Source organism: Tamandua tetradactyla, chromosome 25 (assembly GCF_023851605.1).
Source record: "Tamandua tetradactyla isolate mTamTet1 chromosome 25, mTamTet1.pri, whole genome shotgun sequence".
NCBI classification, from domain to species: Eukaryota; Metazoa; Chordata; class Mammalia; order Pilosa; family Myrmecophagidae; genus Tamandua; species Tamandua tetradactyla.
Window position 1 is genome coordinate 45,443,116 of NC_135351.1, and position 16,905 is coordinate 45,460,020.

General features: G+C 45.0%; 1 protein-coding gene across 6 annotated transcripts in view; it reads left to right on the top strand.

Moving 5' to 3' along the window:
* The window catches only part of ADGB (androglobin), a 139,038-nt gene that overhangs the window by 21,670 nt on the left and 100,463 nt on the right, over nt 1-16,905 (top strand). For 5 of the 6 annotated variants that reach the window (XM_077143405.1, XM_077143410.1, XM_077143406.1 and 2 more), the window contains exons 3-6: nt 1,375-1,467; nt 2,861-2,932; nt 4,735-4,944; nt 14,792-14,931. In XM_077143405.1, the coding sequence (XP_076999520.1) occupies nt 1,375-1,467; nt 2,861-2,932; nt 4,735-4,944; nt 14,792-14,931 (515 nt within the window). The remainder of the gene's footprint in view (nt 1-1,374; nt 1,468-2,860; nt 2,933-4,734; nt 4,945-14,791; nt 14,932-16,905) is intronic. The other variant, XM_077143411.1, reaches the window with a different exon arrangement.

A 16,905-nucleotide genomic window follows, 5' to 3' on the forward strand; every position in this document is an offset into this window, starting at 1 on the left:
CCATAACAGCATTATTCACTGCAGGCAATAGGTAGAAGCAACACAAGGGTCCATCCCCTGATAAATGACAAACAAAATATGGTCTATACACACAATGGGATATTAGTAAGCCATAAAAAGGAATGATACACGTGACAACATCGATGAGCCTTGTCGATATTATGTTGAGTGAAATAAGCCCAACACAAAAGGGCAAATATTGTATGATATCACTTATGTGATAATTAGAATGTGAAATTCAGAGTCAGAAACTATAACACAGGTTACTGGGGGACGCAGTGGGGGTAGGGAAAGGGGCGATAATGCTTACTTGGTACAAAGTTTCTGTTTGAGATGATGGAAAAGCTGTAGTAGTGAGTGGTGTTGATGGCAGCCCACACTGTGAATGCAATTAACAACTGGATTGTATATTCTAAAGTGTTAAGAGGAAAATTTTTAGGTTGCATACTTGATATCAGAATAAAATGTTTAAAAGCCCAAGGAAATGTGCATAAAGAGTGAGCCCTAATGTGCCCTGTGGTCTGGAGTCAACAGTACAGGCATTTCAATGCTGTTTCATCACGTGTAGCGAAGACACCACACTAAAGCCAAGTGTTAACTGTAGGGAAAATTGGGTGGGGGTGGGGGTGGGGGTTATATGGGAGCTCTCTACTTTCTGCATGGTTTTTCTGTAATCTAAAAACTTCTCTAATAAAAAATGAAAAAAGTATGTTTTCATTTGAAAAAAATGGCCATATTTGCTCCATCTAAAATGATTTTCCCACCACGTCCAATTTGCCGTGCAGGGCAGTGCACACGTGTCTGCACTGCCCTGCACATGCACGTGCTCCTCCACAGTCAGGCTCTCGGTGGTCAGATGCTGGGGTGAAGCATGGTGTTCCAGGTGCAGGGGTGAAGGGCAGTGTAGGTGCAGGGGCGAAGGGCAATGTAGATGCAGGGGCGAAGGGCAATGTAGGTGCAGGGGCGAAGGGCAATGTAGGTGCAGGGGTGAAGCATGGTGTTCCAGGTGCAGGGGTGAAGGGCAGTGTAAATGCAGGGCGAAGGGCAATGTAGGTGCAGGGGTGAAGTGCAGTGTTCCAGGTGCAGGGGTGAAGTGCAGTGTAGGTGCAGGGGTGAAGCACAGTGTAGGTGCAGAGGCGAAGTGCAGTGTAGGTGCAGAGGTGAAGTGCAGTATAGGTGCAGGGGTGAAGTGCAGTGTTCCAGGTGCAGGGGCGAAGCACGGTGTTCTCAGATTAGTTGCACAGGAGCTTTGCTCTATAAATGCTTCTTGATTGGTTGAATCCAGTCACTTAATTTTACTTGGATTGAATTGCTTTTAATTTAATAAAACCATATAGAGAGAAAAGGTCTCAATTTCTCTATTTTTTAATATAGCATTTTTTTGAAGACCCTGAAGGAAAGATTGAATTACCTCCATCATTGAAAATAGATTCCTGGAAACGTCCACAGGATGTTATTACAAGTCGGGTAAGAGATGTTTTTTTAAATATGTGAAGCAAAATACTTATTCATTACAGTGATAGTATATCCTAGCTATAAAAATTTGTTTAAAAAATTAAGGTAATTTTTTCTTGTGGTTATCAGTGAAAATGTGTAATTGCTTTTTCACTTTTAAATCTAAAATAGATGTTTATCTGTATAAGTAGTTTAATATTTCTTGTACTTGGTTACTGAGAGATTATCAAAATGTTTAGAGAGTCTGGCTTCCACCTCTTGTCTCCCTAATGCCCCCGAAAGGTGGACCTTTGCGAGAAGTCACTCTCTGATGTCTGGCAGACAGAGCTCCTCCTTTCGGCTGCTTCACAGGAATCTCACGTGGTGGCAGGGTCTGTTTGCTCTAGTGTGTACCAAGTCCAGTTTCCCGGCTAATGAGCCTTTCACGCGGCTTTCTCTGCTCCCGCCCTTCCTGAGGCAGGTTCCCTAAGCCTCCACCTCCCGGGCCCCTCTTGCTCACATGACGTATATGTGTGTATATAGGATATACGTATGCACTATAAATATTACTATATCTATAAATTATGATCAGAAGAATCAATTCAGGCCTTCACAGTAGTTTAGGTACATTTTTTTCTTAATCTGCAAAATTATTTTGTTACATTTATAAGATGTTAATTTGTACAGATGATTGAGAATAGTTGATGGTATTAGTTTTCTTAAAAATCTAATTAGCTAATCAAAACCATTTTCATGTAAATTTGATGTGATGTGATAGCTGCATAAGCCTGGCACAAATTGTAGCTCACTTCTTTTACTGTTAAAAGTCATGTTTTCCCTATTATTTTATTTTCTACTTGATTAAATACATAACAACAATTGTAAGTGTGTACCAGTCAAATTATGACATCAAATTAATTTTAAAATATAAAATGATTTAAAGTAGGAAAAGATTTTAAAATGTTGTCACAGCTAATAATTTTCACCCAGGTGGAGAAAGTTACCTTTAAACTATCAGAAGTTAATTAAGCTTCAGGTTTAACATGAGTGGCTAACTTAAATCTCAAATACAGTTTTACTCTCAGTTCGTATGTGTGTGCGTATTAAGCATATTTGTATATATTATATCTGATAATACAGTACTTAGTAAATTCTGTATTTTCTGGGGCATTCTATTATTAAATTAAGTTCCACTGTAAACTCTAGCTAGTGATTATCTATGGAATAATGTGCTTTCGAATATTGTTTCTAATTCCTTGGGTTGTGAGAAGTGACCTCAGGTTTGACCTGTGTTCTGCACAGTCCCTTCCTTTCACCGCGCTGTCCCCCTCCTTTTCCCCGTGGCATCTCCGCCTCCCCTTTGTCTCACCACGCTGTCCCCCTCCTTTTCCCCGTGGCGTCTCCACTGCTCCCGCTCCAACTTCAGGTTCCCGTCATAGTGAAGAATGAAGGCCTGTTCGACTTGTTTTCAGCGAATGAGCACTTGCTGTGCAGCGAGGTGGGTGCCCAGCTGCTCAGGCAGAGGGGAAGGGGCCCCCCGGCCCTCCCGGCCCCCACCCCCAGTGCCCACAAGCTGGAGTCTGCTAGTGGGGCGTGGGGGGCTGGGGGCCCGGACGGACAGAGCGGGGGCTGCTCCCTCTGCAGGCCTGGTTCCGCCAGGGCAGCCCCACTTTCTCACACACACCCCTTTCTGGGGGCCTCCCCTCCCCCAACTCTCTCTGGGGGCCTCCCCCTCCCGCCCTCTCTGGGGCTCCCCCCTCCCTCCCTGGATCTTATCCATCACGGGTGCCTCTTCTACTCCCAGCTGGTGACTGCATAACCAGGGGCTTTTCCACGGATTCAGCCTAAGTGCTGGGGACCTCATTATAGATTTGAATCTGTCCCCTTTCTTGTCTTTAATAGTCTTACCAAAAATGAAACCTAAAAGTTTATTTCTCTAATCAGATTGTGCTGATTAGAATAAAATTATCTCTGAATTGTTTTAAATGTTTATGTTTTAATCTAAATTATGCTTATCTCATGGATTCTTTTTCCAATTAAGAAATTTTATTAGAGAAATTGTGGGTGTACAGGACATTTGTGGATAAAATCCAGGGCTCCCTACCCGGTGTACCACCCACATGGGCCTTGGCGTGGAAAGCTTGTTACAATTGATCATTTTTTTTTGCAATTCTACTTTTCTTTAACAGTAGTTACATTTATTACAATTGATGAATCATTATTAAAGTAGTTCTCTAACTATGGCCCATAGTTTATGTAGGGGTATTTTCCCCTGTATTCCAGAACTGCTATTATTATTATTTGTCATTATCACTTTATTTTATTACTCATCTACCCATACACGGAAAAAAGGGGTGTGGCCACCAGGTTTTACAATCACATGGTCACACGTAAAACACATATAGTCACACATTACCAAAAATCAAGGCTACTGGATTACAGCTTAACAATTTCAGGTATTTCCTTCTAATACACTAGAAACTAAAAATAAATTTATCTCATGAATTCTAAGCATATCTAGTCTTTAGCTTCTCATTTTTCAAGGGAAAATTTAAAGATTAAACAACATTCTATATTAAACTTTCCAGATACATAGGAGAGTATCTGCTTTACTTTTGCCAACTCACCCGAATTTTAAGAGATCTCAGATAATTCTATATAAGCGAAACCTAAGTTTGATCAGGTCAGGCTCAAGTATTGACCTCCTCACAAGCCAAGGACACTTCAGCGGGAGCAGACGTGAGACGACTGCTCCAGAAAAGCCCAACACCGTGGGGAGTAACAGTCCCCAGGCCCCGCTGCAGCCCGCAGGTTTCTTACACTTTGCTTCTGTCCGTCCCCAAGTGCAGCCGGACAGAGAGCGTTGCCCGCACTCAACTCCCCCACGGCCCTCAGTCCTCGTCCGGTTGGCGGCTTGGGCAGCAAAGGGGTCGTGGCCTTCTTTCCCAGAGTTTACGGGAGGGTCCCTCGCTCCCCTGGGAAGAGTTAGTCCCAGGAGATGGAGCACGGTGCTCGCGGGTCAGACGCGGGACCGAGGTGGCCGCGTCCCCCCCCAGCCGGCGCCCAGGGCTCCCGAGAGGACGGTCGGCCTGGCCTGGCACGTGCCTTTTCGTCCGGTCCTGTTTCCTGACAACCCAAGCAGGACCTCTGTGGGTCGGAGATCACGGGTGGGATCCACAGCCAGGGGAATGTCACATGACCCCAGGATGGACCCTGACCTTGCTGTCCCCTACAGCGGAGAGAGGCCCCGGGAGGCAGGAGGCTGCAGCCCTGGGCCCTGACCGCACGCTCTGCTTCCAGCTGATGAGGTGGGTCATCAGCGAGATCTACGCCGTGTGGAAGATTTTCAACGGGGGGGCCCTGAGCACCTACGGCAAGGGGCACACGGCCGAGCCCCCGCTGCTGGCGTGGAAGCCCTGGGAGCACATTTACTCGCTGTGCAAGGCGGTAAGGGGCCACGTGCCGCTCTTCAACAGCTACGGCAAGTACGCGGTGAAGCTCTACTGGATGGTGAGTGGGCCCAGGGGGGCGCCGGCGGGCGAGGGTCCCACGTCGAGGCACAGGTGGCCCCACGTGGGGCCACCTGAGCTAGTGCAGCTGTCATGCAGGTTACCACTGGGAGCGGCTGGGGCGTGTCCCCAGGGTGTCATGTGGAACCAACACACACGCAACCGTTTCCCCAGCGGGGCTCCTGAACCCCTGGGCCCTGCACCCTGCACCCCTGGGCTCCAAGCCCTGCACCCCTGGGCCCTGCACCCCTGGGCTGCACACTCTGTACCCCTGAGCCCTGCACCCCTGAGCCCTGCACCCCTGGGCCCTGCACCCCTGAGCCCTGCACCCCTGAGCCCTGCACCCCTGGGCCCTGCACCCTGCACCCCTGGACCCTGCACCCTGCACCTCAGGGCAGGAGCCCTGCACCCTGGGGCCCTGAGCCCTGCACCCCTGAGCCCTGCTCTTGGGCGGAGGCCAGCCAGGGGGCAGGTGCAATGCCCTCCATGGAGCAGAGCCCAGGGTCCTGGGGGCAGGCGGGTCCACACACCACCCTTCCCTCCTGGCCTCTGCTTCAGGGACTGACGCCATCGCTGCTGCGTCCTGGCCTCGTGCTTTGTTTCCTGTTCACAGACTGTACTCTGCCTGCAGAAGGGGTTCCTGCTGCCTGAAAGGGACCCGGGGCGAGCAGAGGGCACATGAGGCATGGGAAGCCCTTTAGTTAACTTGGCAAAACATAACCACACCGTTTTTAGCAAAGCTGGGGTGTACGAAACATCTTTGGGTTTTTAATGGCTCTTTCAAAAGGCCCAGGGTCCCTGCTACACGGGTAGGTAATGTGTGCGACCCGGTGCAAATAGAAATGCGGGGCCCTGTGTTCAGAAATTGTGCATTTCAGAAGGGCGGGTCGGGCCGTGCAGCCCGGCCCTGGGAGGCAGGGGTCACCTGCCTCCGGGAGGGCCGCTCTTCGTCAGCACGCCTGGGGGGACACGTCTGAACGCCTGACAGTTTCTGAAATGCAGCACTGAGAGGGTGATGTTTGCCCTCCAGACCTGAGCTGTCGGGTGGAAGGGACAGTGGTTAGAGCTTGCAGGACCCTGGCAGCGGGGCAGAGAGGTGAACGGTCACTTTTACCCCTGTTTTCCAGACGGGGTTTTAAAGTGTGTCTATTCCCAGCACACTTGGTCAGGAGAGGAAATGACTTCCTCAAGTCCTCATCTTCCTTATTCACCAGTAAAAGGAGGCAGATTGGATGGGCCAGAGCCCAGAGATCCCAGTGTGCCAGCGATGTGAGAAGAGGGCGTGCCCCCAAGCTGTGGGGCAGCACGGGGGCCGTCTCAGTGTGCCGGGGCTGCAGCCGCAGGGCACTGGGGGATCAGGGTCAGCTCCATGGGGTACTCACGGCCGCTGACTGCAGGAGTGGACAGCTGTCCAGCAACCTCCATCCCAGGGCACACGCGCTCTGTCTCTCCCACACATAGACAGACAGATCGATAGATACATCGATGAGCGGATGGATGGATGGACAGATAGACAGAGATACACAGGTGGATGATAGATTATAGATACACAGGTAGATGAATGGATGCATAGGTAGGTACACATGGAATGAGGAGATTCAGTTTAAATGCGCAAGAAAGGACAACCTCGCTGTCCCTGAAAGCAGTATCCCTGTGACACAAGGCGGTTTTCTGCTGGGAGAAATCTGTAGAAATTTCAACTTCCTTTTTCCTAATTCCCAGCTGGAAGGGATTAGTCAACACCTGTATACACATTAAGTTTATTAAAGAATTCAAATAAATTCCTTCTGACAAGATAAACTTTATTGTTAGTTTTTTCTTTCTTGTTCCTTTCCAGAAATACACATTGAAATTTTTTATCGTTTTTCTTCTCCAGTTCTCGTTCAGAATTCATGCACCTCTATCCTTTCCTTTTCACTGAAAATGCCTATGAAGCGATTTTCGAAAATATGCTTCTTAGCTTCTATTGCTTCATCCACTGTAAAATACTGGGACATCTCTTAACCTGTCTCATTTTACCCTGCATTTATTTTCCTTTCCCTTTCTTATCTCATACACCTTGAATCTCCTCTGCACTGGTTTTCTTCCGCAGAGTCTGGGAGCCCTCTTGCATCTTTCTTTCTTACTGCAGATGGATTTTCCTGCCCTGCCTTATTGCCGAAATTCTCCTTCCCACATGTCCTCAGAACATTTACCATTATCACCACTTTGAGGCAAAGCAGCCCCTCCCCAGAGCCTCTGCACAGACATGTTAAGTCCAGAGGTTTGTACAAGCATATGGTTTTTCCCATAAAAGAATTCCCATGATTTTCAGTTTGGATTCTAAGTAAATAGGGTCAGGCTTCTTTGCCATCCTCCAGATAAATATTTATTGGCTGGCGTTAAGGACAGTGCTAAAAGACAGCTGAGATTTTTCTCTCTTTTATACACATTCCTCCTTCACTTGGCAAAAATAATACTGATACTGGTTCACTCCACATACAGTCTTGTCCGTAACTTTTCAATTTCAGCACTCCTTTGACTCCCTGAAAGAATCAGTTTAGCCATGGCTCTCTGCTTTAAACACCTATCGTTGTTGGCTGCCCTTCTCAACTGCCCCTAGCTTTCATCTGTCTCTGAAAAACGGAGAAATCATTCACAATAGGACCAAGAATTTATCTCACTTTCCAACTGTCTATTGAAGTAAAAGCATGGGTCAGCTTTTTTTTCTGAATAACCCTTGTGTTTTTAAGCTCCATGTTACTATGGAGTTCAGAGTTTCTTAAATGAGGGGTGCAGAAAGTGTCAGCATCACCACCACCTACAGCAAGCTGAAAACTCACATCTTAAAAGAACCCTTGCCTACCCAGGGAAACATTTGCATATTAAATCTGTTTTTAAGTTATACTATGGCAAATTACTTTTCCATCATTCAGTTATTTTTTCCAAGGTGGAAATATTTTCATGCTCGTGGGGACTGGCCAGTTCGGGTAGGTGCTTGGCCTTGCTGCCCATTCTGGCGGGGGTGGACCCCTCGTAAATGAGACCCTTCGAGATGTCACTTCACCCGGGGTGGGCCCAGCTGGTTCAGGTAGAGTGTTAGTCTGGAGTCCTGGAGCCCTGAAGGACTGAGAGATAAGCAGTGTGAAGTCACACGGAGAGAAGCCACAGGGAGCATCCAGAGCTGGACTCAGCGGAACCCAGGGGAGAGAGGAGAAGTCCCTGTGGTCTTTACCCTGTCATGGAAAGTCTAGGACCAAGGAGTGCCAGCAGCTTCCAGGCGATGCCTAGATTTGGTACTTCTCCCAGCTTCAGAACCATAAGCCAGTAGCTTCCTTTTTAGTCCTGGGAGTGGGGAGCTGCCACTGCAAATACCTAAAAATGTGGAAACAGCTTTGGAACTGGGTGATGGGAAGGGGCTGGAAGAATTGTGAGATGTTCGATAGAAAAAGCATAGATTTCTTTGAAGAGACTGTTGGCTAAAGGTCATTGCAATGAGGCCTAAACAGAAATGATGGTTATGTCGTTGGAAATGGAAGAAGGGCAGGCTTTGGTATCAAGTGGCAGAGAACTGGTGAAACTGAGTTCTGATGTCAGACGGAAGACTGAGCAATGAACTTGCATATCTAGCTGAGGAGATGTCAACACTAAGTGTTGCGCGTGCAGTCTGTTTTCTCCTGTGGCTTTGGGTAAAGTGTGAGAGGAAAGGGATAAGCTGACCACTAGACTCTTAGGAAGAGACCAGAACTGGTGGTTGGAAAGCCGTCAGCCTCTCCAGGTGGGATGCTGAGAGACAGGGCCAGAAGCAGCTCTATCAGGGACCCCCTGGGCTTCTGGAAAGAAAGTTCCTGGAGAACAGAGCTCCAAGTGGAGGCAAAACTGGGCGTGGGTCCAGCTCAGGCTTTTCCACTGAGCGTGGAAGTCAGGATGGGAAATACAGCTTTCTAGGAGAGATCTGGGGAAAGTTCTGTTGTCTGATGACTTGGACCGACTTGAACTGCAGGAAAAGCCAAAAAGAAATTTTACAGAATTTGTAAGAGCAGAAACACTGCCAGACTGGACTGAAAGGGAGAGAGGAGGGACAAACTCAAGGAAGAATGATTTCATAGGCAGAATCACGGAAGCCTAAGACTTGACCAAAAAGATCTCCCCAGGCCAAATGAGCAGGCTCACCCCGTCTGGGGAAATGGTGGGTCAGCCCCTGCACCTGGAGGGGACAGGTCATCTGCCCCGATTCTGGGAGGAAGGAGCCTCATGCCCCAATCTCAGAGCGCTGTCACCCCAAGGCCCAGAGAGGGTGTGGCCTGCACCTGAGCTTCTGGGAGAGAATGCCTCCTGCCCCGGAAGGGTGCGGCTGCCGCTCCCTCAGGCCTGCAGTGCAAACCCTCGACCCATAGATGACCTTCAGACCTAGGCCTTGACTGCTCACAGTTTGCCCTGCTGGGGTCTGGTCTCATTTGGGACCTGTGACACCTGTTTTCCTACTAGCTTCTCCCCTCTGGGATGGGACTGCCCATCCCATGCCTGGGCCACCATTGCATGTTGTAAGCAGATCTTGTTTCCTCAGTTCCACAGGTCAGCCCCGGCAGAGCCCAGCCATAACCAATGGTGTTGAGACTGCGCACAGCATTGTTTCTGAAATGACCTAAGGGAAAGCATGTCTTTTTGGGTCCAGAGAGTGGAGTGATGTGGACATGATTTTAGTAAAGTGAATTCAAACAATACTAAAATGTTCAAAGTTAAAAAACAAAAAAGAAGATTCCCAGTCATTCTGACCTGCACAATCATAGGAAATAATTATATATATTCTCTGAAGACTTTTCCTGTTTGTATAAGCATCTGCAAAACTTAGTATATATAATTCATAGCAGCATTAGGATCATATAATACCTACTATTCCATAAACTATTTTGTTCCCTAATCATCAGCATTTTTCTGTGCCAATATATATTGACCTACCTTTCACTCCATTGTATGGATGTAACATAACTATATATGTATTTTGCTTTTCCATATTGTTAAACATATCAGTTATGACAAGTGTTTTACCAATGCAAACAATGCTCTAAATAGCACCTTTGTGTCTTTATTTTTGCCCATTAATATGACCATTTTTCTAAGATTTTTAGATATGGAATTATTCTGTCAAAATATATCCAAGTTACTCAAGCATTTTAATTCCTGTGCTTATATCATTTATGCTTGATAAAATTAGTATTTAAGTTTGCCACTTTCTTCTTTGTTTTCTCTTTACCTATTTTTTGTTCCTTTTCCCCTTTCCCTGTCTTCACATGTGTTTCTTGAGTGTTTTTAGTATTGCACTTTATCTATAGTGTCTGTGTGTACAGTTTTATTTTCTTTCATAGCAGTTGCTCTAGGGATTAAAATATACATACAAGCTTATCACAGTACACTAATATTAGCATTTTACACTTCAACTGTATTATAGATTCTTTACCATTTTCAGGTCCTTTTGCATTCTCCCTTGGTGATAGAGTTGCTCAAACATTTCCTCTACAGACACTGAAAACTTCATCCTCATTTTTGCCTTTTAACCACTGCACACGAGTTAACAATCTCCATCAGCCAAGATTGCTCTGATAGGCTTACAACAGTGCTCACTCTATTCTTTCTTCATTCTCAGCGTTCCACACTTCTTTCTAATCTCATTTATTTTCTTTCTGGAAAATTTTCTTTAGCCATCCTTTGTGAGCGAGTCTTCTGGTGACAAATTCTCTTAGTTTTCTTAAAAGAATGCTTTTATTTTGCTGAAGGATTTTTCACTAGATATAGAATTCTGGGCTTATAATTCTCTTCTTTCAGCACTTGAAAAATATTGTGCCATTTCCTTCTGGCTTCCATGGTTTCTGATGAGGAATCTGCTGTCATTTGAATAGTTGTTCCTCTACTACTAATTCATCTTTTCTCTCTGGCTGCTTTCAAACTTTTTTCTTTGAATTGAGTTTGCAGAAGTTTGATTATGGTGTGTCTGAGTGTGGATTTCTTTGGGTTTGTCCAGTCCAGGGTTTTCTGAGCATCTTGTGTCTGTCAGATTATGCTTTATGACAGATTTGGGACACTTTAGCCTATTCCTTCAAATATATCATCAGTCCTACATTATTTTTTCCTCTTTTTCCTCTGTTTCATCTTTTTGTGCTACAGATCTCTGAGGCTCAGGTCAATTTTTCAATCTTTTATTTTTTTTGTCATTCATAATTTCTATTGATTCAACTTCATGTTCACTAATTTCTCTGCCATCTGCACTCTGCTATTGATCTCATCCAGTGAGTTTTGCTTTTTAGGTTAATTTTCAGTTTTTAAATTTCCATTTGTTTCTTCTTTATGTCTTCTATTTCTTTTCTATGTTTGCATTTCTTCTAAGAGTGTTTATCGTTGCTCATTAGAGCATTTTATGACCTCTGCCTTAAAACTCGTCTAGTAATTCCAGCCTTCCTGTCATCATAGTGTGTTGTGCTGATGGTCTTTTCTTATCGGAGTTGAAATTTCCCTGTTTGTTGGTATAGAAGTAATTTGGGGCTGTATCCTAGATGTTCTTAGTCTTATGTTTTGAGATTCTTGTCTCTGAACACTTATCTTTTAGCAGGTAGTTAATCTACCATCCTGGCTCATTTTGTGGGTTGTGGTTCAAACATCAAGTTGCTGCTCCCCTGTTTGTTACCTGGATAACAAGACTTGGTCTTCTTTGACCTGCCCTGGAAAGAGTGTGAGTGTCCCATAGGCTCAGCAGGAAAGGTCACAGCTTGCCATGGCAGGAGGAGATGAAAGTCAGATTCCACCTGTGGGTCCTGAGGGGATGGAGGGCACCACCTCATGAGTGCCATGGAGGTGGGAGAGGGGAGGCAAACTCGGGATTCCACCTCATCTACATGATTTTGGTAATTTGAGTATTTATTGAAATCAACGTCCATCTGTTGTTCTTTTCCTGATCTTTTGTAATTGACTCATGCTATTAGTTAAAAACTGAGTGTTTATTTTTATTTCACTAGAGCCATAGGAGGAAGAGGGCATAGCTGTGTGTTGTCATACACTTACCTTGATCTGGAAGCCAGGGATGAGGAATGTTAATTAAAATTTGAACATGATTGCATCTGAAGTATTCTAGCAATGAATATTAATATTTCCAAAGGAGATATACCTCTTCATTAGATATCTAAATAATTATCCATTTGGTTGGCCTTTTAGCATTCTATACAATGTAATTCTAACAGTACGCTCAGTGAAAAAAATCCAAATTTGCATGATTTACATGTAGTAACCAAAAAATAGCAAATACAAAAATAATCCAATGTTTTCTGATGAGGGCTTAAATAAATTGTACATATAAAATAATATTTAGTTCTCTTATAAACTTTAAGGAGGCAATTGATATCTTAACACAAAGGAAATACAATGAACCCCAAGTAAAATGTCATAGTCAAATTATGTTTTAAAAATGTAATACTGGATATCCTTCTCTGCTATTTATTTCTGGTCATTTCTTCTGAAACTAGAGGATAGTTGGCTGGTCACCTTTACTTTTAACTCTATTTTACCTCACATCAAATAAAGAAATTAAAAAATGGCATAACCACTGAATAAGGCAATGTAAGTTCAAGATTTTAAGTGTCTGTCAGAGAATCATTTTTTCTCCTATCACTTCCATCTCCACGGCAACAGTATGTTCTTCCTTGGATGTTTAGCTAAAATATCTTTCCCCAGCTAAAGGCCATGGCCTTAGAACGCCGTGACCCTCGAGCTCCAAAGCCCTAATGTGCCAAGGTCCTAGAGTTCAGAGGTCCCAGAGCTCCGAGGTCCTAAAGTGCTGTGGTGCCATCCTGGGGTCCCAGAGCTCCGAAGCCCTAGAGCGCTGAGGTCCTAGTGTGCCAAGGTCCTAGATCTCTGAGGTCCCAGAGCTCTGAGGCCTTAAAATGCTGTGGTTCCATCCCAGGGCCACAGAGCTCTGTGGTCCTAGACCCCTGAGGTCCTAGAGATCCAAGATCCTAGAGGTCCAAGGCCCTAGAGGTCCATGGTCCTACAGCACCATCACTGTGGCCCTACAGCTCTATGGCCTTAGAGCTCCATGGTCCCTGAGTTCTGAGCTTGCAGAAATCTGGGGTCCTGGAGTGCTGTGGCCTCAGAGAGCTCTGGTCCTGGAGCCGTAGAGCCCCAGAGCGCTGTGGCCCCAGACCTCCGGGTTCCAGAGTGCATTTTATGCTGCATTTTAGGTCATTTTAACAAAGGCCTCCTCCACTCAACCCACACTACCACAGCACTGCTTTGTGGATTTTGAGTTATGAAGAATCTGGGTTCACAATCAGAGTTTAGGTTGACATGCTGCTCACAGTACTTGTTCGGTAAATCAGTGAGTCATAATAAAACGTCTTATGGAAAATCAAAGTTAAAAACATTATTTGAGGGTGGTGCAATGGTGGTTCAGTGGCAGAATTCTCGCCTGCCATGCCAGAGACCTGAGTTCGATTCCTGGTGCCTGCCCAGGCAAAAAACAAGAAAACAAAAAAACATTATTTGAGTTCATAATCATGTTAACATTCTCCATTGTTTCCTGCCCTTAATTATGAAGTAATATGCATACAGGTAAATATCATGATGCTTTAAATTAGGTATTGGCTCAATGTTTAAATGTTAGATCTTCAGGAGTAATATAGTAATAAATGGAGGCATGAAATCAACAAGCCTATTAGGATAAGCAATGACTACTAACGTTATAACTGCAGAATATGCACCATGACTGAATTAAGTTATTTAATTGTGCCCAAACATCCATTTGCATACTATTTTGAAGCAGTTCACTTTACTTTATTACGTAGAATGTGGCACCCATAATGGGTGCACTAGACTGTATAAATAAGGATGATATTGTACTGTAAAATTTGGTACAAAACATTTTGCTGTTTTAGACATGGAGGCAAGTCACAGATCAAATAAAACTGATTATTTTCTGAGTTATTAGCAACATTGACAGAGTTTACTTGGAAATCATTTCTTCCGCCATTTTATATCAGTGTTCTCCAGAAAACAGAGCTGACAGGATGCACACACACGCACACACGCACAAATGCGTGTATATGTATGTTTCCATACGGAAGTATTAAGAAATTTATTATGGGAACTGGATCAAGTAGCTGTGGGGAAGTCCAAATTCTACAGGGCAGACTGCAGGTTGGAAACGTGTGGTGACATTGAGACCCCAGTAGAAACCATAAGCGGGAAACTCTGATAAATTTTCAGTGAGCTCCCCAGGAGAAGCTGGCTGGCTGAAGTCGGGATGCAAATTCTCTCTTCTGACTGCTGAAACCATCAGCTCTCCCTTTGAAGCCTTCAGCTGATTGGATGAAACGTCTCTCATTGCTGAAGGCCCTCCCCTTTGTCGATTGTAGATATAATCAGCCAAAGATGCAATCCATTGGCTAGTGGTTTAAATCCAGGTAATACCATCACAGTAACAATCAGACCGGGGCTTGCTTGACCAAACAACTGGACACTGCAACCCAGCTGGGCCATCACCAATATCCAGGTTTTCTAATCTTTGACGCAAAATAATTCTCTCCTTTCAGAACCCATCTTGCTCACTCAATCTTGTATTTACACACAAACTCATGTTTTATACATGAACATGTAATTATATTAAACGAAATAGTTAAAATTCTCAGCCAGAAAAGTGCTGAAGCTAGTATTTCACTCTTCAGATGTAAGACACTCAAAAATGAAATGAGAAAACAGTAAATAATGTCAGCAGCATAAAATAATCTATACGAGAAAATAGTATAAAGCATGGATGGTGTGCATTCCCCTCTGCCATGTAACGGTTTCCTAATGCATGGAATGGTTAATCTTTTCCTCCTTTTTAGGGGTGCTGGAGAAAGATAACTGTGGACGACTCTCTGCCTTTCGATGCAGACAACAATCTGCTGCTTCCGGCGACGACTTGCGACGTTGAGCTGTGGCCCATGCTCTTGTCTAAAGCTATCATTAAGCTGGCAAACGTTGAGTAAGTACAACGAGGAATTATCATTCTCTTCAATAAGATAAAAAAGTTAAAAATGCATCCATATGGCATAGTTTTACTTGAAAAATCAGTGGAAATGCACTCTTTCCAAGCAGTGCAAACTTTCTAGTATAAGATTGAATCTGCCAAAGCTGCCCTTTGGCTTGCACTGGGCCTTCATTTCCTTTGAGGAATGAGTCAGAAATTATTCCATACCCAATGCACTCTTAGGAATACAAAGTCAGCCATGGACGGCAGGAATTAATACTTCAGCTTAATAGCAGAAAAAAATTGTTTTGTACACAGAAATAGCAATTCTTGGGAAAACTGAATAATATACAGTGAAATCCAGTTAAAGTTTCAGGTTCTGTATATGTGGCAATAATTTATAAATTTTGAAAAGCCTAAATTCTTTTGGAGGACATCCATGTTCTCTTCATGCTCTCAGGACCATAAGTCACTTTGAAAACATTCTTTCTTTCCCTTGACATTCTTGCAGATCTGCTTGTGCCTTACACTACTGCATGAGCCGTGCATCAACGTGTAAGGCATGCTTCGTTCTATTCTCTTAGCCTCCACCCCAGGGACCTGCCCTTACCCCTCCTAGCACTGCCGGGACCTTTAGATGCTTGTATTTACATACAAAGTCTTAGATGCTTGAGGCAGAAATGCCCCATCCCGGCCGCCCACGGCCCCGCCCAGAGCCAGCCCCTTCCTTCCATAAACAGCTCAGCAGTCAGAATCCAGTCTGCGTTTCGTGGGCTTTATTTGGCTCAGCAACTTCTCCTCTCCCAAGTCTGCACGACAAAAGCTGTCACCATTGCCAACATCCTCTTCATCTCTCTTTTCTCCCGCCAACACTTAATTCATTTTGGGGGATTTGTATCACCCTGCTTTCAGCCCTTAATTTTAGAGATTCTTCTAAAACTCAGCCCAGATCCTTTCTAGGTACTAACATACCGTGGCAGGGGTACAGGTTCTCGTGACAACTACCGAAAGAAGTCATGTTTGCTTGGCAAAACAGTAATGTTCCTAATTCTCAGACTTAATGTGAAGTTGCAAAGCCAGCGGGAGTGTTAATGCACGGCTCCGATGATCATTTTCTCTTTCTTAAAGCTATGATTCAGTAGAGCTAAATTTATAGCAACACCAGTAACAAGTTATTATTATTTTTAAAAATCAAATCCTGCTTGGAAGTAAGAACCAGGCTGGATGTAACAAATGTCTTAAGGTAGAAACCTGTACGATGTGTAACACATTACATTTGTGTAAAAAATTCCTATTATTTTATATTACACAGTGATTATTTTCATAAGAATTTTAGCTTCCTATGTTTTAGAATTTTTATATATAATAGTTATTTCAATATTACTGTGAAATATGCAAAGAAAGAATATCAGTTTTATCTGATTTGCAAAGTCACTTCATGAGTGATTACCCCTTGCAAAGGGAGGTTAAACTTGACTGAATTGTCCCAATAGGTATTTGTTGCTGTAAGGAAGTGTAGACCAGAAACCCTCAGATTCCATAAACGACGCAGCAGTGCCAGCCGCTGCTGCTGGAAGACGGGACCTAGGGAGCAGAGATTCCTTTGGGAACTGGGGTAGTGGGTCCGGGGGGCTGGTGCAGATGGGCTCACTGTCCCGAGGAGAGTAGAAGGAAGGACTGGAGGAGAGGGGCCTTGGCTGGGGGACGCTGCCCCGCCGAGTGTGTGCCCAGGCCGAGCCCTGCCTGAGAGGGAGCAGATGCCCCTGGTCGCTGGGCCGCCAGCCGGGCTCTCCGTGGGGGTTCCGGGCGGGGTCAGCCTCCGCTGCCCAGTGTCCCCTCTTGGCTGCAGCCACCAAGGCTGCTCAGAACCCTCCGGCCGCCCGCGTGAGGGGCTCTGCGCCCTGCACAGGGGGCCCCGCGGGCCCACACGGGCGCGGAGGTAGATGCGTCACGCACGTCCGTGTTCACGGGTTTTATAGCATCTCCTAC